The 23,684-nt window shown below is 38.1% G+C and overlaps 1 protein-coding gene and 1 pseudogene across 2 annotated transcripts in view; both read right to left on the reverse strand.

Annotated features, from left to right (window-relative positions):
• Positions 1 to 23,684, reverse strand: part of RALGAPB (Ral GTPase activating protein non-catalytic subunit beta) — a 77,496-nt gene that overhangs the window by 32,586 nt on the left and 21,226 nt on the right. Inside the window, exons 6-15 of one of the 2 annotated variants that reach the window (XM_007447709.1) lie at positions 18,755 to 18,933; positions 17,556 to 17,704; positions 17,214 to 17,430; positions 13,520 to 13,721; positions 10,548 to 10,715; positions 9,912 to 10,026; positions 9,382 to 9,529; positions 7,014 to 7,078; positions 5,426 to 5,555; positions 3,477 to 3,610 (exon numbers count right to left, since the gene is read on the reverse strand). In XM_007447709.1, coding sequence (XP_007447771.1) covers positions 3,477 to 3,610; positions 5,426 to 5,555; positions 7,014 to 7,078; positions 9,382 to 9,529; positions 9,912 to 10,026; positions 10,548 to 10,715; positions 13,520 to 13,721; positions 17,214 to 17,430; positions 17,556 to 17,704; positions 18,755 to 18,933 — 1,507 coding nt within the window. The remainder of the gene's footprint in view (positions 1 to 3,476; positions 3,611 to 5,425; positions 5,556 to 7,013; positions 7,079 to 9,381; positions 9,530 to 9,911; positions 10,027 to 10,547; positions 10,716 to 13,519; positions 13,722 to 17,213; positions 17,431 to 17,555; positions 17,705 to 18,754; positions 18,934 to 23,684) is intronic. The other variant, XM_007447710.1, reaches the window with a different exon arrangement.
• On the reverse strand, positions 395 to 1,104 carry LOC103091155 (40S ribosomal protein S3 pseudogene; annotated as a pseudogene).

The raw sequence follows: 23,684 nt of genomic DNA on the forward strand, positions 1-23,684 counted from the left end.
CAAGCTGTTTTCTAAAATGGTTGCACCATTTAACATTCCCTTCAACAGTATATGAGAGCTCCAATTCTTCTACATCACCACCAAACATTTGGTATGGTCAGTCTTTTAAATTTTAACCATCCTAAAAGGTAATGGAGTGGTATCTCACTGTGATTTTAATTGCATTTCCCCAATAAGTAATGATAATGAGCGTCTTTTCATGTGCTTATTTGCCATCAGTGTATCTTCTTTGGTAAAATATCTGTCCAATCTTTTGCCCATTTTAAAACTGGGTTGTTTGTTGTATTATTGAGGGCTTTTGCTGTCATTGTTATACTGTCTTTTTAAAAGACTGTATTAAAGGTCTTTACAAAGCAACATCCAGACTCCAGATCCAGGTGCCAAGAAGACCATGTTATGCAGTGGGGACTGGCTCGAGCATGGCAGGTAGCTCTGGCTTCCTATCCTTCTGTCCCAAGATGGAAATGATGGGTAGCATCTCATCCTTAGAGTCCACTATGTTCATGTGGTCAGAAAGGGGCTTCTTAGGGCCAGTCTTACCATTTGGATCCCAGGACAAGATGATCTTCACTCTGATGCCCAGCACAACACTGACACACAGGGGTATCGATATAGTAGTTAATGGGGTCTCCACTGTGGATCATCACACCATCCAGAAACTTCATGGATTCAGCCCTCTGTCCTTGGAGTTTCCCTAACATCCATGACCCTGTAGCCCTTGGCCCCCCTCTCCATGATGAACTACAGCACCCCACAGCAGGCTCTCTGCAGAGCAAGCCCTCCTAGCAGTTTGTAATGCAGAGATTCTGTCTGGGCAATAGCACACAGACCTCGTGTGGCCACCTTTTCAGCACGAAGCTCTACGTAGCCCTCAGGGAATCCACACTTCTTCTGCACTACATCAGTCAATTCCTGGATTCTTCTCACCAAGAACATTCTGCTCCTGAAGGCCAAGGTAATGATTTCTGTCCTGGTTGGTATAATTCAGACCTCAATTCCAGAGCAGTCATCTTCAGCCAGGCTCTGAGTGAGGAACTCATTCAGTTTAATTCTGAAAAAGCCATCAACAACAAACGTCCTCTTCTTGGAAATTTTCACCACCATATTACTACTGCACACCACCAAAATGAAAGGCTATTACTGAGGTTTGAGCATTCTTTATATGATCTGGATACAGGTCTCTCACCACATACATACTCTGTAAAGATTTTCTCCCAATCTGTGACTTGTCATCTCATTCTCTTAACAGTACTTTTTGAAGAATGGTAGTTTTTAATTTTAATAAAGTCCAATTTAATAGTCTGTTCCTCTATGGTATAATATCTAAGAAATCTTTGTATAACCCAGATCTCTGTACAACCAATAAAGATTTTTCTCCCATTATTTCTTCTAGAAGTTTAGAGTTTTGGTTTTATATTTAGGTCTACAATCCATTTTGAGGTAATTTTTGTACACAGTACAAAGTATGAATCAAAGTTCTTTTTTTTTTTGATATATGAATATCTGATTGTTCCAGCACCATTTGTTGAAAAGACTATCCTTTCTCCTTTGAATTATCATGGCACCTTTGTCAAAAATCAGATGTCCATACATGTGTGGATCTATTTCTGAACTCCCTATATACTATGCTGTTGATCCAGCTGTCTAACCCTGTCCCAATACCAGACTGTTTTGATTACCATAGCTTTATACAGCAAGTCTTGAAATCACGCAGTGTTAGCCCTTTATAGTTTGTTAGGTCCAGAGAGCACTCCATCTAGGACTAATTATTCCTTACCACTGCAAGTGTACTGAAGGTCACAGGCAACAGTACCTTGCTCTCAAAGACAGTGTGGTCCTGCATGTCTCACAAATGGCTATTCTTACCTTCTGCATCAATACTGCTCCTCACAAAACTATGGCCATTTCATCTATCCTTGAGAATCTCTGAGGTAAAGGTAAGCTCTAAGTGGTGGTGACTTGCCTATTTTGTCTCTCATGACTTAGGTAAGTCACAGCCTCTGTTTACCTGTCCCCTCATCTGTAAAATGAAGGCTTAAATTTTATCTCAGACAATATCACCTTATGTGTGTACATCACCTTTGTGTTTACAAAGTGTTCTATATATTTCATTTCATCCTCACATCACCAGGTGTTATAGAAGATATATATATATATATATATATATATACACACACACACACACACACACACACACACACACACAAGATAATCCTGACCATTTTACAGATAAGAAAACATTTAGATGTTAGTGAAGATGTGGAGAAACTGGAACCCTCCTATATCACTGGGGGAAACATAAAGTGATTCAGCCGCTGTGGACAACAGTTTGGCAGCTCCTCAAAAAGTTAAATATAGAATTACCATATGACCCAGCAATTCCACTCCTAGGTATATACCCAAAACAACTGAAAATTGGTATTCAAATAAACACATGTATGTCCATATTCATAGCAGCACTATTCACAATAGCCAAAAGGTAGAAACAGCCCAAATGTGCAACAGAGGAACGGACAAATTGGTACATAAATATAATGGAATATCATTCAACCATAAAATGGAATGAAGTTGTGACAGACTCTACAACATAAATCAACCTCAAAAACATATTAAGTGAAGGAAGCCATACATAAAAGGTCATAGGTTGTATGATTTAATTTATAAGAAATATCCAAAATAGGTAAATCCATAGAGACAGAATGCAGATTGGTGGTTGTTAGGGATTAGGGGAAACGGAGACCAGGAAACAACCGCTTAATGGGTACAGGGTTCTTTTTGGGGTTATAAATGTTTTGGAATTAGATAGAGGTGGTGGTTGCACAACACGGTGAAAGTACTAATAGGCACTGAATTGTTCACTTTAAAAGGATAATTTTATGTTATGTGAATTTCACCTCAATAAAAAAAAAAAAGAAAATACTTAGAGAAATGCAAATGGACACCCAGCTCTGAGGTTCCACAAAACTGAAAAAGACCTATGAAAGAAATTTGAAAATATAGCCAATTTTCACTTATCTCTGATAATGGAAGATGGAAGAATCACAGATAGTCCCAAATGGCATATTTTAGGATAAGCTTTTCTTTTGTTGCCAAATCTGCATTTGTTCATTGAAGTTAGATGATCTTATAATGGCACAAAATGTTGTTGAAAATTTAAGGGTATTATAAGTAAATACAAAATCAACAGGTATAAATCAACAGGTATTCTATTATTATGTACAAATGAATAGCAAGTATTGAAATGTTTCCAGTAATTTAACAGCAAAAAATATCATTCACACTCTTTGAACCTATTAAACAAAAAAGTAAAGATCATTTTGTAAAATTTCACTTGGAGGCTCATTTCTGCACACCTTGATATCAACTGCACTGAATATAACCAATACCGTAATACCCCAAGAAGGGGTCAGGAGATACAGAAAAAAGAGCCATAGTCCAAGGCCGCTGGGCTAAAATAAAAGGATTGTCCTTCTCACCTTCGCCAGGCCAGAGAGGAGCTCTAGAGCTGCCAGTGATATGCTCATGTCTTGCCGCCACTGGGAGTTGAGTCTTTGGGTGACGAGATGAATGCTGCGAATCAGGAGCCCGGCAGCTGAATCTGTATTAAGAGCTAGGATATAACCCCAATGCCACATCCCACAGGGAGGGAAAACAACTAAGCATTAGTAACGAGAAGCACAGCATTCCACTAGGCACAGACCACAGCAGCCACAGTGAGCACGATGGGCACCCACACAGCGCTATGCTCCCCGCCCCACTGGCCTGAGCGTCAAGCCTGACTGAACAACAGTGCACAGGGCACACACACTGGACCAGAGCAGCTTCTAGCTCCCAGCTCATATACTTTCATACAGACATCCACTGGGATTTGAAAGTTTCAATATCATTTTTATAACAATGTAAATCTTAAAACTTCTAAATTAACTCACAGAGTTACATTTAAAAAAAAAAAAGCAAAACAATGAAAAGGCTATCAATTATTTCCTTGGAATTTTACAGAGGAAAGAATTCAAATTTTAGAATCTCCTCAGATGCTGGGAATTATCCTAAAGCATCTACTGAAATTATTTTCAGGGTTTAAACCACCAAAAGTTACATGCAATCCCTTTTCAAACAAATTTTTTAACACTGAATTCTCTAAGACAACTTTAATACTTCTAAAAAAATTAAATAACCAAGTTACTGTGTTTTTATTTAGCCTCCAATTCTATATTTAAAAGTAATTACTACTTAGTTAATAATAAATTAGGACAAATTAAATTGAATTTATAAAGGAAGCTTTAGGGACATTATACCTGTCGATCCTATCAGAAAGAGGGCAGTGACAACAAAAAAAGGAATGATCATTAAAGAGAGACATTCATGCGACACTAACACAAATCTGGATTTCTTAGGAAAAATATTTTATGACATTACAAGCAGAACTCACTAACACCAGTTCAAAATACTGAAACAAACAATAACCACTTCAAACATTTATATTAGAACACATAATAATGTGAAAATTTCTTTAGTTTAAAAGTGCCTTAGAAACATGAAAAATAAAACAGATTTTCACCTACACTTAAATCCACAAGCATAATGAGTAAGATAGCAATTTAAATAACTTCTTCATAAATGCAATATTTAAATGTGTTTAATAGCCACATAATGACCTTATGTATCTGACATGTTGAAGGATACTTAAAACAAACTTAAATCACTGAAATATGCCTGGACTCCTGGGCTCATGAACTCTCCAAATGATTAAAAAAATTAAGCTCACATCTAAGGAGCTAGATTTCATTCCAATCTAGCTGGATTAATACTCACAGATTCAATACACCATTAGTATTCATGTGTAAAAACATAAAGGCACCTATAAACTCACAGAACCCATAAAGTAACTGCCTAGGATAAAGGACATTATTGAATAGGATGCTCTAATGGCAAGTGTTTCCTTACTCTTCCTTTGTGACTGAAGGATCTAACCAGATATAGTAGGGTATATAGCCTTCAAACACAAAGACAGACTCTCTTCTGGGTTGCCATCTAATGCATAAACCATCACCCACCCTTACCACACTGCAAAAACTGATATACTGGCTGACTCTGCCATTAGACTCTGAGGCAGAGCGTAAATCCTATTTGACTCTGTACTACTAGCACCTGGTACACAATTCAGAAATGTTTCCTAACCACACATTATAATCACTTATAAAATCTAAGAAATCACGCAAAATCTAACTACTAAAAGCTACAGAGCTAAATGTTTTCTTTTTCTTAATGTCTTGGACTAATAGCCTCTCTGTTACACTTAGATACATAAAAGTCATGAACTTAAAATCTGGTTTAAAATTTCTTTGCTTGTTTGTTTTGTATATCTGTGCGTTAAAAGTTATTCTATAAACTTTAGATTTCAAAAAAACAAACAAACATGGATTACCATAATCTCTTAGGAGAGCCTGAGCAGGTCTTTCACTGTCAGGAGTTGTAGGCTCCGTGCTTCCACCACTTGCTGAACTAATACCACTATTCGTGCGACTATGACTCTTCAAGTTATTTTCTCCACCACCCTAGTCAAATAAAAATGAATCAAATATTTGACAGCTAGACCCATAGTTTACAAGTATAGACAGAAGTCAATCACTAAAGCCATGTTGATAAAATGGAATGTGCCAGCTGAACAGCACAAACTGATACATAGATAAAAACTGACAAAGGATTAAAACTGCTGTGGTGTTTTCACATAAACACCACCTATTGAAGGTATCAAGGGTCTGATGATTAGAGGCGGTGCCCATTCCCGGGTTTTCTTTGCTGCTGTTTAAAAGGGCCAGACCTTTTCCATCTTCACTAGACTTCACTAGCTAATGACTCTGGGTCCTTAAAGAAATACCCTAGTGCCTCCCAAGCAAAACATCAGAACAGGAATACAATATTAAAACAAAACACAAATAAACAAACAACAACTTTCAAATGTAGTTATATGATAAAACACAAATGATACAACACAAACAATAAAACATATGATTAGTACAAAGATTAACTCCTGTAGGGGCTAACAAAGGTGTCTGTTAAAGACATTCCTCATTTTCTTCCCCTACAAACACAATTCATTTTATCCAGATAAGGTGACTGTTATTAGCCACCTACTGGGACATGAACATAATTTCCTTAATAATAACTTCATCACCCATCCAACATCCACCCATCTCACTCCAGTATACTCTATTAATTCCCCACCCACCCACCGCTCCACCTCTACTCCAGGTAGAGGGATCACATATCTTGAAGACAGAAGCAGGGGGAACTGGGAGTCTCTGGAAAGTTTTTTTGATTTAGAAGCATTGGTGCTTTGGGGGAGATCTTCAAACTTTGGTCTAGAGGGGCCAGAAAGAGCTGATGAGATAGAAAAGAATAAACTAGATGCTGTTTACAGCCAACACTAGATCTACAAGGGATACAAGGAATTATGGAGTAGGGGGCTTTTTCTAGATTATTCAAGCCAATTCACCAACACAGCAAAAGAAGTAAGAGCTTTAGGGCTTCCCTAGTGGCACAGTGGCTGAGAGTCCGCCTGCCGATGCAGGGAACATGGGTTCATGCCCCGGTCTGGGAAGATCCCACATGCCATGGAGCGGCTGGGCCCGTGAGCCATGGCCGCTGAGCCTGCGCGTCCGGAGGCTGTGCTCAGCAACGGGAGAGGCTACAACAGTGAGAGGCCAGAGTACAGCAAAAAAAAAAAAAAGAAAAGAAAAGAAAAGAAAAGAGCTTTAAGTAAACACTGTCCAGGAATAAAGACAGTGTTTAGCTGGAATTTCTCTCATGCAGAATCTCTCAGGGACTTGATTAGGCACTGAAAGGTAAGAAACCTCAAAATAGATATTTTAAAAAGGATCCCTTCTGAATCAGTGAGCTGAATTTACAAACAAATGCCTTTAAAAAACACAAGGACAGACATTTGGGAATATAATTTACATAAAAACAGAAGTTGATATTCTCTGACAAATTACATGTTGTACGCTTCTTACCATCTCCATCTGGCAACCAAGGGCTTCTAAAAGTGCTGAATCTTGAACAATATTTAACATTGCCCCTGAAACAACAAAAAAATACATTTAAATACATGACAAGAATACTAAAATGGCTAAAACATCTCCATTAATACAGAGATAAGAGTATTACGTTAGCTGAGTATTCCTGAAAGTTCCATAAAATTACAAATAAATCCACTGGTTGGTCAGAAAAGATATTCTTCTTTTTTTTTTTTTTGTGGTACGCGGGCCTCTCACTGTTGTGGCCTCTCCCGTTGCGGGACGCACAGGCTCAGCGGCCATGGCTCACGGGCCCAGTCGCTCCACGGCATGTGGTAATCCTCCCAGACCGGGGCACGAACCCGTGTCCCCTGCATCGGCAGGCAGACTCTCAACCACTGTGCCACCAGGGAAGCCCCAGGTATTTTTTAATTGGTGTGAAAGACCAGATGTAAACATCTCAATTTCGAGGGTAATATAAACTAAGAAAAATATTATGTAATACTTTCAAAACCAGATTCTGATCTTTCCTTTTTATTTTTTTAATAAATTTATTATTTTTTTAATTTATTTTTGGCCGCACTGGGTCTTTGTTGCTGCGCACGGGCTTCCTCTAGTTGCAGTGAGCGGGGGCTACTCTTCCTTGCAGTGTGTGGGCTTCTCATTGCGGTGGCTTCTCTTGTGGCAGAGCATGGGCTCTAGGCACGCAGGCTTCAGTAGTTGTAGCACGCGGCCTCAGTAGTTGTGGCGCACAGGCTCAGTAGTTATGGCGCACAGGCTTAGTTGCTCCACGGCATGTGGAATCTTCCCGGATCAGGGCTTGAACCCATGTCCCCTGCATTGGCAGGCAGATTCTTAACCGCTGTGCCACCAGGGAAGCCCTGATCTTTTCGATATAAAATAACAAAATTAAAATCCCAGCTATATCTTTCTGACCAACTGCTTTTTACGAATGGTTTAGGGCTCGCCCATGGCTGCATATTCTGAAGGCAAGCTGCATGTATTTATTACCAAGGAACTCATAGCCCTAGAAAGACTAGGACAGAAACTAGACAGTGAGCCTAGCACACTGCTTCTCATCCCAGTGGGGGAGTGCTCTTGTGCACTATGGATAAAGAGAGGACAGACACAGCTTTGCCAATCTATGGCAAGACCAACAATTGATTCTTCCTTGGAACACACATAGGGAGCTTCTTCAGAACAAGGATAAAGCAGAACTAAATACTCTATCAACTGTAGAAATTATCTGATTTCAAGTGATGTTATTTGAATAACCTAAAAAAGTAAAATTTGGAGGCTCTCTCATATAGAGATTTAACCTCTGTTCCTTCAACTCCTTTCTAAAGTGAAAGGATTTACTCTTCCCTGTTTATTCCCCTCTCTTGCTGCATAACATACTATACTTCCTGAGTACCCACTCCAACCACTACTGCCACCACCAATTCTCTGGCCTTGTCATTTCCTCTCCTGGAATGAAATCCTAACCTCACTGGCGCCTATTCAAATCCTGTCCTACAAGATCTAATTTAACTTCCACTTCCCTCTATGAAGTTTCCTTGCTCTTTTGGTTTCTTCTTTCTCAACCCTGAAGACACTCAACATGACATGCAATCAGCACTGCCTTCTGCTGTTATCTGAGTACTCTGTGAAGGTGTTCCAACCTCTGCAATGAGACTTGCTCAAGGATAAAAGCCATGCCATTCTCTTCTTTCTCCTTGGAGTACCTGCACATAGGACTATGCCCTTGGCTTTGATAAAAAACCAGAAGTACAGTAAGAGACAGCTGCAGTTACCAAGCTGAGAGGTGATACGTGTTTAATATATGTAAGTGGCAATAATAACAAGAAGCCACTTAAGACAGAGAGTCAGTATGACTAGAAAACTAACAGGAAACAATAAGGAAAAAGGGAGGAGGCACAGCAACAGCTACTCTTCAATCTCCTCTTGGCATGTTCAAACATGGCTTCCAGAATTACACCCAACTCTAAATGTTTTCACATGTACGTAATAGGCAGAAGGAAGAGGCAGAGGCAGAAGTAATGAGGACAGAAAGGAAAGAGAAGAGAGGGAAGGGGAGAAAAGGGGAGAGAAGGAGAGAGGAAGGGCAAGAGGGCAAGAGAAAAATAAAGAACACAAATAAAACTAAGCCAGCATGACCTACCAAGACAACTAGGATGCTTTCCTTCCCTCATCTCACCCCTTCAAAATTTTTCACATATAAAAGCAAACAAATTCTGCCTCTGATTCAGAATAAGTAGGGCTATATTATGCTTAGGTTCCCATCCCTGACCCCTGCCTCCTCAACATGCCTGAGGTCAACATACCACCTGGGTTTTCACTTACAAAACAACATGTGAACACAAACCTAGTATCATTTGAGTGTTGTTGGGGTCCGTTTCCGTTTGCAAGGCACCTATTAGTATATTCACAAGTCTCAACTTCAGTGACAAAAAAGTTATTGGTTTATCATAAGAAGAGCTGTCATCATTACTAAATTTTCCTTCCAGGACCACCTACGGAAGAAATAAATAACATTTAACATCGTCTGCTGTGGTACGCTACGCCCATGTAGGAACTGCTACAGTGGACACACAGATCAGTCTAACAAGCAAGGCTTTCAGTCTGACTAATATTAGCCACTGTGCTAAGTGTGTCACTAACTCACACAACATATGAGACCAGACATCACCAGCCCATCACTGCTTGAAATGGTAGGCCAAGGGCACGCTGGCTCACTGACAGAAGAAATACGTCAACAAATCAACTTTGTTGATTCACTTGAAATAATTTGAAAATTTTTTTAAAAGCTCCTTTTCCATTTTAAAAAATACAATTTGACTTGAATTAACACACAAAAGAGAATACAGAATATAAAAAACTTTAATAAAACTTTACCTCGGATTTGACTGTGCCAAAGTGATGTGGGAGAGGCAATAAAGAAAGCAGGATATTAATGGAAGATCTTCTCAATTCTGTTGGATTTACATAGCTTTTGAATTTTGAGAGTTCTCTGCCAAAAAGAAAAAAAAAGATAGCTATTAGTATTTCTGAACTAAAGTATGTTTTTAGCTATTGCCAAATATACATTATGCCAATTTTTTACAATACACGTACTGGGTTTGGTTTTATAAAGAATGCAGTAACTACTTTCCACTGAGTTCATATTCTGCAATTTGTGTGTGTGTGAGAGAGAATCTCTATGTTAAACTGTTATGGAATTAAACTAGAATCTGATTGACTGATTGATTGATTTTAAATGTAAGGCCTACTCCACAAAAGACCTCTGGGCTGGGGCTATTCTTACCCCTCTAGACCAGACCAAGAAGGATTCAACACACCCGTGGACAAAGAGAACTAAAAGAGTTCAGGGACGAGGTAGGCCTGGATGTTCTACACTCATTTAATATGGCCTGAGTCCCCTTGGGCTATGAAGACAACTGGACAGGATAAATTGGGAAACTGGGGAGAAAGCACCAAAACAGACCAGGCCAAAACCAACAACTGACATACTAGTACAGAATGAAAGCTTACCTGTCAGGCAAAATGGTTTCAAGAGCTGAAATAAAGTAAGGAACCACAACATCAATCCCTTTCAAGTCACAGCAGAACAAAGGAGGGGAGTTTAGAATAACGCTGGCCAAGACAGGATGGCACACATAATCATTTATCTGCAAACCTTGAATTAAAAGCATGTAAAATCTAGGAAAGCAAGAAAAAAATTTTAAACAAACTGCTGATCAACTGTTTTCATAATTATTAATATTTTCTACACAGTCATCTTAAAGTCTATTTCCAATCTTCACTACTTCTATCCTTTAAAAGGTATTACTGGAGTTAGAACAATTCAGAATCAAATACACTAAGAACCAAGTTATATTTCCTAATCAAAAGGAAAAAAAGATTCATGTCTATTACGCTTTCTTGAAGTTTTAAGCCTTGCAACTCAGTTACAGGTGCCTGCAAATGAAGTAACTATTGATAAAAACAAAAGGCTGCAGTAATTATCAATAAACTGGAGGAATTACTGAATTGATTTCCATGTCAGTAAAATTTTGTAGCGTTTCACAATTCCTGAAAAATAGTGTGTTGTGTCCCTTTCCCCCTCCCCCATTATTTTTGGGAGCACAATGAAAGAAAGAAACCTCATTCGACCCTGTACTCACCACGATATGACAGTCGCTCTGAATAAGAATCCTTTTAGGAATGTACTTGAACATACCTTACTTTCAACATCCTCCCCTAACCCCCAGTGAACTAAGCATTCAATCTTCCATCATTCAAGAGCAACTATACTAGTATACTCTTCTGCTACCGTAAGGTACCTTTCTCCACAAACCTCCTCAGAAACAACTTCCTCACCTCCTCCTGGTCACTGCTCAACCCATTTCAATCCATCTTCTCTTTCTAGAATTCAACTAAAACCATATTATAGCAAATAACCAATGACCTCTCAATTGCAAATCCAAAAGACATGTCTAAGTCTTAACTTTGCCTTTTTAAAGCATTCAACCCTTTGATTACTCCCTTCCTCTCTTAAATCTTCTCTGACTTCTATGGCTCGTTCCTTTAACAGATCTTCTTATTCCACGTGCCTCCTAACACTGGGGGTTCCTCAGGCTGCCAACCTCAGTTCTCTAAGCTATCTCTTCTACTAGCCTGGTTTTAAACACTACTTAAGCCACCAAACATAATCAAATCAGTCTCTAGCTCCAGATCTACTAGCCAAAAGCATACTTCAGACCTGAGGGCAGGACATGTCTACTGATTACTCTAGTACTCCCTGTGCACAGTGACTGGCACAAAGTAGAACTTAATAAATATTTGTTGATAAATAGCCCGCAGGCACCTCAAATTCAACAGGTTCAACACTAACCCCATCCTTGGCCCCCGTCACAAATCTGCTCTTCAGTCACACTACCACCCATCCAATCTTATGGGCCAGATGGAAGGCTCGTATTCACAGCCTTCTCCCTTACTGCTATTGATACCGTTGGGAGTATCGTCCCAACCCATCATCTCCCTCCTAAGAAATCTGCCCCCACCACATGGGGTGCCAGTATCCAATGTGACCCACCTTCACAGCTGTAGCTGATTAGACCAGAGGTAGACACCTGATTAATCAGATCCTCTTTCTCAGGAATCTGAAATTAGGATTCAAAATGCTAATTGGCCCTGCTGGTCACCTAGACAAAGGTCACGGAAATTTGAACTTAGAAGCATACTACAATATAAGAACATGATCTGCAGGTAAGAGAAGAATGAAGCAGTTCTGGGAGACCATGATGACAGAGAAACAAAAAGGAGGAAAGTTGTTTTGGTCCCTGAACACTTTCTAGCTCTTGGTTCCTGCCCTTTGTGAGACCCTGCTGCATGTCCTGACCTTAGAAGGTATTCAATAGCGTGAGTTTCTCATAACTCATTCCCCTTTTGCTTAAGTCACACTGAAAGAGTTTTCTGTTACTTAGAGTCAAGTGCCTGTTAAGATACTGCTTATTTCCCTGCATGTACCATATTCTGTTTCATATCTGTATTCTTCTACACTTTTTCCTTCTGAGTCAGTTTAATCCTCTCTCCTGAGAACCTAGTATGCACAGACACCTGAATGTTATTAATATTAGTATCACTTCAGGAGCTGTGTGAATGATCAGCTGAGGAGGGCAAAAGACAGTCAAGAAAAATAGGAGGCCATTACAAGTTAATTTAGCAAAAAAGTGACAAGGCCTGAAGTGTCATGGTGGGGACAGAGTGGAGAGATTAGAAAGAGGGTTAAGTAGCAGAAAGGCAAGAGTCGGTTGACCATCTAAAGATACAGAGGGAGAGAAGAGAAGCCTAAAATGACTCCTAGTTTCTGACATAAGCAACTGAATGGATGGCAGAGCCATTCAAAAAGACTGGCTGAAGCCATAAATTTGGATAGGATGACCCTACCCAACTTGCTAACATAGTCTAGATACTAGTCATCTTTTATAAGTCCGGCACAATCATCCAATCCTCTGTAACTCTTTCCTGAACCCCCAGGGCAAGTGTATGCTGCTGCTTCCTCTGAATGCCTATAGCACTTTTTCTGTGTCTCTCTCTTACCAGCTTCCTACTGCTATAGGATTGGTGTTACTTGTGTACATGGCTTTGCTCACTTGAGAAAATAAGCTCCTTAGAGGCAGGATTGACAGCTAACATTTCTGGACCATCTATACTGTCTAGTACTGTGGTAAAAATGTATTAAAAATTTAGCGTGGCCCTTCAAATCTCTCTGTAATTAACAAACGCCATGTAAGATGGAATTAACAATACTTCTAAAATAAAAAGGGTGTTAGGGGTCCTCACCAAATCTGGTAAGGTAGATAAAAAGGAAGAATTCAAGCAAAAAATTTCAGTTACTTACATACATTTGCAGGTATTTCAAACCAACATTTACTTATCAATTCAACCTACTAAGCCATGCTATAATAGTTTCACTATCACAACTATATAAATGGAAAAATAAACAAAAAAAATTCTAGGACCTGGATAAATAAGCTGGCAGAATCTCTTCTCCAGTCTTCTTGCTACAAAAAATCCTACACAGTGTCCCACAAGCCTCAGCTCTTCCTGCTTCATAGTTATCAGGAAATTCACTTGCATCAAACATAGGATTGGAAACCATGGTGTCTGTGGACATTTGTGACCCTTTCCGTCGAAACTCCATGCTAGCTTGTGTTGTAATGGCTGGGGAGAAAAAAGGAGGGTTTTATTATATTTGTTGATATGCAAATAGGCTCATGGGACCCTGGACACAAAGATCAAATGTTGGTGTCATTAAATAGCTACTTGAATAGAATCCAATAATGCTTTTGTTTAGCAATTATGTCTTAATTTTTTTTTTTAAAGGGCTCTCTGAAATCTTCTTTGAAAAGGGGTAACAATTTACAGTGGTACTGTCAGTTTAACAGATTCTACAAGATGCATCTTTCAACTGAATTTCTGATTAGCAGACTACATTTGTATATATCTGTATTCACATACATACAGATATATAACACAGAATTTGGCTTTTCTATTATTTATTCTGTTTTTTTCTCTCCCTAAAAAATGATGCTTAAACATTAAGAAAAATAGGTACTGCAAATTTACACATTACCCCAGAGAGACATCATAATTGAATGGGTAATCCCATGCCAGGTTGTATACTTTAGGGAGAGGGCAAGGTAAGGATAAGAAATGGGCAGGGAGGAAGAGAAAGCATTCCCACCACCCAACCAATTCCAAAACACACACCAAAGAATCGCCCAACCAAGCAAAATGAGAATGAATTTTAACAACCACAGACAGCAGCTAACTTGAGGTTGATAAATCAGAAAATTGGATTGGTAAGAAAGATTATCATGGTCATTCGTTGTCACTGAAACAGAAGCCCTTCGAAAGTTGCTTTTATTTTTAACAAAAGATTTCACAGTGTATTGAAAATCACTCTGAAATCTTTTATCACTCTACATGAAATGTTTAAATTATTTGTAATAACAGATTTAACAGAATGCAGAGTCAAGCATAAATCTTTATGCAACTTCCCATGAGCCATTTTTAGTCCTGAATAAGCTATCCAGCAATAATACATTTGAAAAACACTACATGCAGAATGCATACAAATCAAACACTAAATCTGTATAAAAATACGCTTAAAGCTTTAAATTAAAAAAAAAAAAAAAAGCCAAAACACAGTTAGTGCAAAATCCTGGAATTCATGACATGACCAGACTAGTGTACGAAAATAATGGGACTGATTCAGGCAGATTAATTTGCTTTTGCCAACAATCTTCCCCATTCAAAACACAGAAAAGTATTTTTCTTCCCAAGTGCAAAAACTACAAGAGACAATGACAATCAAAATTTTTAATGGAATTATGAAAAAAATAAAAACATGACTGCAATTAAGGAGAAGCTTCTGGTTCCTACTTACAAGATTTATAAGAAAGAAGAATTTGGATAAAAGATGCTGCAAGATAATAGAAATAAATGGAAACAAATCAAAGGACAGTAGTAATTATAAAATACTTTAAAGATGGTGAAATTTTACAATAAGTTAAGAAGCTTTTTAGCTTTTTAAAAGTTAGATTAAAAGCTTTATGATACCACAAGCTAGTTCAAAAACAGGAAATTGTGCATTCAGATCCAAAATTATGATTTTTGTATCATGCAAAACAATGAACGAAGAAAATTACACAACTACAAAAAATTGAGGTTTTGAACTGCCCATAACGTGCATTAAAATTTTAGTTCATTAACCCTTCCCAGCTCAATGTTACAATTACAAAGCACAGTGTACTGTCATGTAACTCTAAAGCTAACCAGTTCACAGAAGCAAACATTTTTAGAGGTGAACTACATGGCAGAATTCCTTGATGGCAGCCAGTACTTAGAGAACAGACTAACAGAGTCAGTATTCTCAACCTTCCCACCACCCCCAAGACCTCAAGAGTAGTACCCAACAGCACTTTAACCCATTCAGCTATCTGGACACCTCCTATCTCCTGGGTAATACAACAGCCTTTCTCATCTCTGAACACAAGGTGGGGGAAGAAGAGCTTCTATCCTTTACCCACCAAAGAAAATGGTAAGAGTTAAAAGTAGGAATTTGTAGCCCACACATGATTTGAATTCTAGTTTATATCTTTTGGCACAAGAGGGTGAGAAAAGCTGTTAAAAACTCCCTAGAGAGTGGGAAGATCTATAAATTCCCTTTAAGCAAGCCCACCAAGGAAGCAGCAGGTTGAACCACTCTGGATTCAGGGATTTTAGTGTCAACAGCTTGATACCCAAGAGTTACACTGTAAAGAATTGTATCTTAATAAAAATAAAAAATAAAAATATGACTAACTCAATCCAGAATATACAATACAAATTAACAAATATAAACATGGGTCATAACTCAAAATATAAGGCACATGAACTTTAGAAAACATACGCCAAAATGTTTTTTAAATGTTTTCATTTAGTCATCAAATAAGTACATTTACTTATCCATAAGTCAAACTTGCAAATAAAATATGGAAATGGTAGAATATGAAGTGTCTGAATTTGAACAAAATAAACAAAGGAATCCCTAAACTCAATCATGCAATCTCAAATTATATTCCTGAAAATGCCTTTATATGCACTTTTCTAAATTATTTAAAGATTTGTAAGAACAACCAAAATAATTTACATGTATATAATGCTAACAGTCATAGACCCTTAGTTCCGAGATGATACATAATAACAAAGAATGCATTTCTGAGCAGAGACCCTTATGACCATTTTATTAGTTTAATCCTTGAAGTTAACACTCTCCCTAGAGATGCATAATCTAATGCAATTAGGCATCCTTTTATCTCAAGTTATTTCCAACCCCAGTGGATTAATTATATTACCAACCAACCAATATTAATTATATTATTACATAAAGCACAATTAATTCATAAAGCATAGTGCCTGGCACAGAGTAACTGCAGCTCAGTAAGTGTTAGCCATTATTATTGCTCAGCTCTATAAAACAGTCATAAATATTCAGTATATTCTGCAGTACCCCAGCCTTCCATCCTGCACCCTATGCCACTACTTCCATGTGTAATGGTAAGATGACAAAAATAAATCATACTTAGATAGAATTTCATTTCTGTAATAAAATCTAAATAAAGATATCAGGGTTGAATTATTAATTCTTCACCAGTGTTACTTACAGAGAAAATATATTTTCCAAAGTGTGCCCTTGAAATAAAGTTCTCTAGACTAAAACCTAAAAGGTTACAGTCTTCTGTGAAGCAGAAATTTTCTGATATTTATATGTAGTAATGAGTGAATGGCTGTCAAAAATCTAAGAAAACACTTCTTATGAATAAATTTCTGGTCAATTATGTTTAATTCTTTATATCAATATTATTATCCTGGCTGACATGAAGGGAACTTCCAGGTCACCTACTGAAAGGAATCTGGTTTAACAAAAAGTGGCTAACCTGAAGTATTAGACAAAAGCCAGACAAAAGCCAAACCTCATAGAACGAACATAAAAAGGACAAGTAGGGAAACTTTCAAAATTACTTCAGCTGGAAGGGGTTAAGCAAAAGACACTGCTTGGTCAGAGACAGAGAGCTTTTTAAGATACATATTAATCTTGCAGGTAGGAAAGATTAAAAAGAAAAAAAAGAAAAGAAAAAAATGACAACGTATTTCTTGAGCAATATTTACCAGTCATGCTGCTGTCTCTGTTTATCCCATTATGAAGTTTACAGTGAACAAATGCTGCATCAAATAACCATGATCCAAAGAGATTCAAGATGCTGTTAACCTTTGGTCTCTGTGGGGCAGGCAGTGGCCGGGGTTCTGAACTAGTCTGATTTGGACTTGACAGAGGAGAGGTGGAGGATGTCTGGTGCTGAACTTTTGAGGCGTGAGCAGTACTAACCTATTAGAAGAACACAAGAATATAGCCACACTCATGAAAAGTTTGAGAAACAGCAGGATTTTTTAAAAGGAAGGCAGATTAAAAAGCCCATTTTATACAGTATAACAATGGTCATGAAAACTTACTGTGCTTGTCTTCATGGTGGCCTTGTTCACAGTAACAGCCCGGTGCCTCCGGTTATGTGGTGGGGTGGTATTGACAGCAGTGCTTTGAGGCATACTCAATCTATTCACGGGTGTTGGAGGAGCACTGTCTGATCGGGGTCTAGAAATGCCTTTAAAGAAAGGCAAATGGAGTTATTCTTCATAGTTCAAAATATGTGGTCAGTAAATCTTCCTCAAGCAACACCAGTGAAGGCTCACAACAGACTACAGCAGAGACTGCTAGCTGCCTCCCAATATCAATTTGTCCTTTCTTCCTGAGCTATAAAACACAAATTTTAGCTAGACATGGCTATGCAGAATAAACAACTGCCTTTTGAAGGCTCTCTTACAGCCAGATGTGGCCATGTTCTGACCACAGAGACTGGGCAATTATTGGGTGGGTCTTCCCCAAGAAATCTCCTTAAAAGAACGAATCAAAGGTAGATGGCTCCTTCCTTCCCAATTCCTGAACAGGATAGCTGGAACTCTTTCAGCCATCATGGCCCATGAGAGTGTGCACAAAGGATGAAGAGTCAGAAGACGGAAGGCCCTTGGGTCTCTGACAATGGTGGAACTGCTATAGCAGCCCTGTATACAGCTTAGTCCTGCGCTTAACACGTGTGAAAGTAAACTACCTTGTTTAAACCACTAGTACTTTTGGCTAGGTGGCAGCCAAAGTTAACTGAACTAATATATTACCTCTGTAATACATTAATTGCACATAACAAAACGTTTTTGAAAATGATAGGTATTAAATATCACTGCCTTTTAACAGGTTAAAAAAATTCTGACTTTTTATGTGAACAACAGTTTAAAACAATGGTTCACGAAAAGTATAAACTGCTTCCTAATGATTCACGTAAGAATGACACCTAATGCATTTTAATCTGTATTTTCTTGGATTACTAGTGAGAATGAACACTTTTCTCTTTTGCAAATTATTTATTCATAGTCTTTGTCCATTTATCTACCAGGTCTTATTCTTTTTCTTTGCATTATTTGATCTATTTATATAATAATAACAAAAACCCTCTAGCTATCACATTCGTCGCAAATAATTTTTTCCAGTTTATTATTTGTAATCAACTCTGATCATCTTTTGCTTTGGGCTGTCCACAAAAGTTTCTAAAACTAGACTCTAGAGTTATCTTCAAACATCTAGCAACATACACAAAATTCACCTAAGAATGCATCCACCAGACAGCTGATTCCACGCATGGCACGAAAAAATATTTGAGGCAGATGTTTAAGGCAGGGATACTGATTCAATTCTTGCGGCATTCCGCTCACATTTAAGAACTGTTCCTGAAATTTGGGAGTAGAGCTTATAATGGCTGGGTTACTCAAATCCACGGGATTACTATCAAAAGAGAGCAAAAATTAATTATACATTTAAAATCTCTTTAGCAATAAAATGCATGCAATCTAATTTAAGAACAGGCTGTTTGTGCCTATTTCTTTGATTCAGAGAGATTAACCTGTATTTAATAAGCTAGGGACTCAAACACCAACACTACTTTACAGAAATGTGCTTACATGAACCTACTTTGCCTATTCAGAGAATGAGAATCAAAATAAGACTAGTTTTTAATTTTTTTAACGTATACATGGATATTTTGTAATATGTTTGGAATTAAGCAATGGAATGGTAAAACTATAAATCAATCAATAAGAACCCCAAGGAGAAAATCTTACTTTAATATTAACATTTCCAATTTTTTAAAAACTATGTGAAAATTGGGATTAGTGTTTGTGTTCACGTGCACATACTAAAGCCATACATTTCAATGTATTTTTTTGTTCCATATTTTAATTAATTTATTCATTTTAACACCTTTATTGGAGTATAATTGCTTTACAATGTTGTGTTAGTTTCTGCTGTACAACAAACTGAATCAGCTATATGTACACATACACCCCCATATCCCCTCCCTCTTGTGTCTCCCTCCCACCCTCCCTATCCCATGCCTCTAGGTGGTTACAAAACACCAAGCTGATCTCCCTGTGCTATGCAGCTGCTTCCCACTAGCTAGCTATTTTACATTTGGTAGTGTATATATGTCCATGCTACTCTCTCACTTCGTCCCAGCTTACCCCTCCCTCCCCACCCCCGTGTCCTCAACTACATTCTCTACGTCTGTGTCTTTATTCCTGTCCTGCCCCTAGGTTCCTCATATCCATTTTTTTTATTCCAAATATATGTATCACCGTATTTATTTCCCTCTTTCTGATTTAATTCATTCACTCTGTATTACAGACTCTAGGTCTATCAACCTCACTACAAATAACTCAATTTCGTTTCTTTTTATGGCTGTATATATGTGCCACATCTTCTTTATCCATTCATCTGTCGATGGACACTTAGGTTGCTTCCATGTCCTGGCTATTGTAAAGAGTGCTGCAATGAACATTGTGGGACATGGCTCTTTTTGAATTATGGTTTTCTCAGGGTATATGCCCAGTAGTGGGATTGCTGGATCATATGGTAGTTCTATTTTTAGTTTTTTAAGGAACCTCCATACTGTTCTCCATAGTGGCTGTATCAATTTACATTCCCAATAACAGTGCAAGGGGGTTCCCTTTTCTCCACTCCCTCTCCAGCATTTACTGTTTTGTAGATTTTTTGATGATGTCCATTCTGACCAGTGTGAAGTGATACCTCATTGTAGTTTTGACTTGCATTTCTCTAATGATGAGTGATACTGAGCATCCTTTCATGTGTTTGTTGACAATCTGTATATCTTCTTTGGAGAAATGTCTATTTAGGTCTTCCACCCATTTTTGGATTGGGTTGTTTGTTTTTTGATATTGAGCTGCATGAACTGCTTGTATATTTTGGAGATTAATCCTTTGTCAGTTGCTTCGTTTGCAAATATTTTCTCCCATTCTGAGGGTTGTCTTTTCATCTTGTTTATGGTTTCCTTTGCTGTGCAAAAGCTTTTAAGTTTCATTAGGTCCCATTTGTTTATTTTTGGTTTTATTTCCATTTCTCCAGGAGGTGGATCAAAAAAGATCTTGCTGTGATTTATGTCATAGAGTGTTCTGCCTATGTGTTCCTCTAAGAGTTTTATAGTGTCTGGCCTTACATTTACGTCTTTAATCCATTTTGAGTTTATTTTTGTGTATGGTGTTAGGAAGTGTTCTAATTTCATTCTTTTACATGTAGCTGTCCAGTTTTCCCAGTACCACTTGTTGAAGAGGCTGTCTTTTCTCCATTGTATATTCTTGCCTCCTTTATCAAAGACGAGGTGACCATATGTGTGCGGGTTTATCTCTGGGCTTTCTATCCTGTTCCAGTCATCTATATGTCTGTTTTTCGTGCCAGTACCATACTGTCCTGATTACTGTAGCTTCATAGTAGAGTCTGAAGTCAGGGAGCCTGATTCTTCCAGCTCCGTTTTTCTTTCTCAAGATTGCTTTGGCTATTTGGGGTCTTTGTGTTTCCATACAAATTTCAAACCTTTTTGTTCTAGTTCTGTGAAAAATGCCATTGGTCATTTGATAAGTACTGCATTGAATCTGTAGATTGCTTTGGGTAGTACAGTCATTTTCACAATGTTGATTCTTCCAGTCCAAGAATATGGTATATCTCTCCACCTGTTTATATAGTCTTTAATTTCTTTCATCAGTGTCTTATAGTTTTCTGCATTCAGGTTTTTTGTCTCCTTTGGTAGGTTTATTCCTAAGTATTTTATTCTTTTTCTTGCAATGGTAAATGGGAGTGTGTCCTTAACTTCTCTTTCAGATTTTTCATCATTAGTGTACAGGAATGCAAGAGGTTTCTGTGCATTAATTTTGCGTCCTGCTACTTTACCACATTCACTGATTAGCTCTAGTAGTTTTCTGGTAGCATCATTAGGATTCTCTATGTATAGTATCATGTCATCTGCAAACAGTGACAGTTTTACTTCTTTTCCGATTTGGATTCCTTTTATTTCTTTTTCTTCTCTGAATGCCGTGGCTAAAACTTCCAAAACTATGTTGAATAATAGTGGTGAGAGTGGGCAACCTTGTCTTGTTCCTGATCTTACAGGAAACGGTTTCAGTTTTTCACCATTGAGAACGATGTTGGCTGTGGGTTTGTCATATAAGGCCTCTATCATGTTGAGGTAGGTTCCCTCTATGCTTGATTTCTGGAGAGTTTTTGTCACAAATGGGTGTTGATTTTGTCGAAAGCTTTTTCTGCCTCTGTTGAGATGATCATATGGTTTTTCTCCTTCAGTTTGTTAATATGGTGTATCACACTGACTGATTTGCATATACTGAAGAATCCTTGCATTCCTGGGATAAACCCCACTTGATCATGGCATATGATCCTTTTAATGTGCTGTTGGATTCTGTCTGCTAGTATTTTGTTGAGGATGTTTGCATCTATGTTCATCAGTAATACTGGCATGTAGTTTTCTTTTTTTGTGACATCTTTGGTTTTGGTATCAGGGTGACGGTGGCCTCATAGAAGGAGTTTGGGAGCGCTCCTCCCTCTGCTATATTTTGGAAGAGTTTGAGGAGGATAGGTGTTAGCTCTTCTCTAAATGTTTGGTAGAATTTGCCTGTGAAGCCATCTGGTCCTGGGCTTTTGTTTGTTGAAAGATTTTTAATCACAGTTTCAATTTCAGTGCTTGTTATTGGTCTGTTTATATTTTCAATTTCTTCCTGGTTCAGTCTTGGAAGGTTGTGCTTTTCTAAGAATTTGTCCATTTCTTCCAGGTTGTCCATTCTATTGGCATACAGTTGCTTGTAGTAATCTCTCATGATCCTTTGTATTTCTGCAGTGTCAGTTGTTACGTCTCCTTTTTCATTTCTAATTCTGTTGATTTGAGTCTTCTCCCTTTTTTTCTTGATGAGTCTGGCAGGTGGTTTATCAATTTTGTTTATCTTCTCAAAGAACCAGCTTTTTGTTTTATTGACCTTTGCTATTGTTTCCTTCATTTCTTTTTCATTTATTTCTGATCTGATGTTTATGATTTCTTTCCTTCTGCTAACTTTGGGGTTTATTTTGTTCTTCTTTCTCTAACTGCTTTAGGTGTAAGGTTAGGCTGTTTATTTGAGATTTGTCTTGTTTCTTGAGGTAGGACTGTATTGCTATAAACTTCCCTTTTAGAACTGCTTTTGCTGCATCCCATAGGTTTGGGGTCGTCATGTTTTCATTGTCATTTGTTTCTAGGTATTTTTTGATTTCCTCTTTGATTTCTTCAGTGATCTCTTGGTTATTTAGTAACGTATTGTTTAGCCTCTGTGTGTTTGTAGTTTTTACAGTTTTTTTTTCCTGTAATTGATATCTAGTCTCATAACATTGTGGTTAGAAAAGATACTTGATACAATTCCAATTTTCTTAAATTTACCAAGGCTTGATTTGTGACCCAAGGTATGATCTATCCTGGAGAATGTTCTATGAGCACTTGAGAAGAAAGTGTATTCTGTTGTTTTTCGATGGAATGTCTCCAGCCAAGCTGGTGCCTGCTGGCTATTGGGTGGAGCTGGGTCTTAGCACTGAGATGGAGATCTCTGGGAGAGCTCTCTCCGACTGATATTACATGGGCCGGGAGGTCTCTGGTGGTCCAATGTCCTGGACTTGGCTTTCCCATCTTGGAGGCTCAGGCCTGACACCAGGCCGGAGCACCAAGACCCTGTCAGCCACACGGATGTCTGAAGTAAGGTCCTGGGGCAACACCCCAGCATGTGTGGCAGACGTGTAGGATAGGGCAGCAGACCCATTTCAATGTATTTAAAACAATGGGCTTGAGGTATATTTTATATGTAAATAATTTTAAACATTTCCATTAAAAAATAGATTTTGGCTTCCACTCAAAATAGTCTGCTTAACTGTCCATGAAACAGCCTTTCCAACCCAAAGTAATATTGTTAGTCAACCTACAGCCAGCACCTGGAAAGAACTTCCACTAGCTTCAAGACGAAAAGAACTAGGCTGAGAAACATAAATCAGTGGTTTATAGATGCCCTGGGCCTTTGAAACCTTTTTCCATCTACTCAGACTCTGAATTTCACATAACTGCAAGTGGGGACAGGGGCGTGTGTGCGCATGTATGGAAAAGGGGCTTCTAGTGTTAGTACACTGTATCCAAAGAACTGTGGTCCACTATGTGGTGTAGG

Source organism: Lipotes vexillifer, unplaced genomic scaffold, assembly GCF_000442215.2.
Source record: "Lipotes vexillifer unplaced genomic scaffold, Lipotes_vexillifer_v1.1 scaffold397, whole genome shotgun sequence".
Taxonomy (NCBI): Eukaryota; Metazoa; Chordata; class Mammalia; order Artiodactyla; family Lipotidae; genus Lipotes; species Lipotes vexillifer.